The following is a 2,062-nucleotide window of genomic DNA, read 5'->3' on the forward strand; positions in this document are numbered from 1 at the left end:
TGGGTGCCCTCCGACATTGCCACCCGCGGCAACTGTCTGTGGAGCCTGCCCGACCCCCGGCCCCGCCCCCGCATGCCCCTCACCTCGTGGGTCCTTCGCCACTCGGGCCGGCCCCTGGGTTCTGATCTGTAAGCTCCATGAGGCCAGGTCCTTATCCGAGGCGCCGCCCTGTCCGGCTGGCGCCCTCAGTGGTGAATGGGCGAAGGCCGTGGGGCCAGACAGGAAGCGCTGGTGACGGGGAGGCCGTGGTGTCTCCTGCTTCTGCCGTGTCATCGGGACACATGGGGTTGCGAAGGACAGGATCAGAAGCTTCACCGGGAGACGCGGAGTAAACTTACTGCCGTGACGGTGTCGGGTGCAGAGCAGGCGCTCTAGGGGCCCCGAGTCCTTGGGCACTGCGTCCCCCACCGGCTCCGGGACCTCGGCTTCCCCGTCCTGCAAATGCGAGCGCCCCGACACTGGGGCTCCTGGCCGCACATGGGGAGACGAGTGGATGAACGGCCTCGGGCACATCGGAACTCTGGGTGTGACAGGCCAGTGCGCGGGCTGCTCCCCGTGGGCCCGCCTGGCAGGCGAGTCCTGGTCGGGTCGGGTCCCAGGCAGGCCGCGTCCCATCCACCGTCCCCGTGGTCCGACCCCGGCACCTCGCCCCGGGTGTCAGTCTGCGGTCGGTCCGCGTGCACACCCGTCAGTCCCGACCCAGCCGCTGTGCGGGGGCTGCTGGTGGGGCTCGCCCACCCCGGCCCGTTTCTGGGGTCACAGTCACTGTGCAGAACACCCCCTCACCCCCCTTACTCCCCCCCGAACGTCACCTGCCAGAGGACTGAAGGGAGGAAGGGGCTCTGAAGCCCACTCTCTCGCTTCTTCCCACAGGTCACCAGGGACAACAGAAGCCACCTTCTCCCGGACATCGTGACCTGCGTGCGGAGCGGCGGGAAGTGACGGTGGCGGGCCTCCCGCGCGGTCCCACGGACACTCGCGGCTTCTGCAGCGGAAGCCTGGCGGCTGTTCCCGCAGCCTGCCGCGGGGCTCGAGGCCAGGCGGGGCGGAGCGTTGCATGGAAGTTCGTAAATGTGCTGGGGACGTGGGGACGGGTTACTGCCTCGTCAGTTCTGAGGGTCACGATCGTGAGGTCCCTCTCTATCCACAGCTCGTGCAGCTCGAAGTGATAACAGTTATTTGATTTTTAAAAGTTATTTCCAAAGGAAACCATTTGAGGACCCTTCCCCCACCCCCGAGTCCCTTGCTGTTTGTTTGCTTACTGCTTAATGGATTAAAAAGCGCTGTGACGGCTGCAGGTGTGTGAGTCCCGTGTGGGGTGGACAGCCCGGCATGGCGATGGCCTCTGGCATGTGGCAGGCTTGGGCCTTGGCTGCTCTGGCCCCACCCCCCACCCGGCCTGTCTGTGCCTCGTTTCCCTTCTAGGAAGGGGGGCCCGAGTGTCATCTCAGGAAGGCGATGGTCTGACGGATGGATTAAGAGTTTCGGGTCATTTCTGGTGAAGACCTGGGAATTCCCAGGACTTTTTAGCAGCTGGTGTTGATGCCGGGCGCACCCGTGTGTCACCGAGCTGCCGCTGGGAGCACGGCAGTGCGGGTCACCGCGGACTGGGGCAACGGTGTGCCGCCTGTCACGGTCCCGTGCCGTAGCCTGCGGCCCTCTGGAGCTTGCCCTGGGTGTGCCGGAGGGAGCACAGCCCACAGGCCTGTGTCCTGGACCCCTCGCCTCAAGTCTGAGGAGGACAGCGTCACCGCCCCACGGTCCCTGCCCGGCTGGGTTCTTGAGGGTGGCGCAGCTCACACGGTGTGACAGGCTTCTGGGACAGGAGCACTGAACACAGGCGCGTCCTTGAGCTTCCGTGGGCTGGGACGGCCACCACAAGTCCCGCGGGAGCCCGCCCAGCGCTCTGGAGCACCCAGGGGCACGGAGGCAGCTGGCAAGGTCACCTCCCTGCTCCCCGCACCCGGGCACGGGGAGGTGGCCGCCCCGCGGACGGGCTCGGTCTCTGAGGGGGCGCTCTGTCACAGGGTTCACGGCCGCCAGAAGTGCGAGGGACAGTCCC

At 66.8% G+C, this 2,062-nt stretch overlaps 1 protein-coding gene across 3 annotated transcripts in view; it reads left to right on the plus strand.

The window, feature by feature from the left end:
• NTPCR (nucleoside-triphosphatase, cancer-related) overlaps positions 1-989 on the plus strand; it is an 18,116-nt gene extending 17,127 nt beyond the window's left edge. For 2 of the 3 annotated variants that reach the window (XM_023523052.1, XM_011379764.2), the window contains exon 5: positions 874-989. In XM_023523052.1, coding sequence (XP_023378820.1) covers positions 874-942 — 69 coding nt within the window. In that variant the 3' untranslated portion in view covers positions 943-989. The remainder of the gene's footprint in view (positions 1-873) is intronic. The other variant, XM_011379765.2, reaches the window with a different exon arrangement.
• Positions 990-2,062: the final 1,073 nt, after the last annotated feature.

This window comes from Pteropus vampyrus, unplaced genomic scaffold (assembly GCF_000151845.1).
Source record: "Pteropus vampyrus isolate Shadow unplaced genomic scaffold, Pvam_2.0 Scaffold375, whole genome shotgun sequence".
Classification (NCBI taxonomy): domain Eukaryota; kingdom Metazoa; phylum Chordata; class Mammalia; order Chiroptera; family Pteropodidae; genus Pteropus; species Pteropus vampyrus.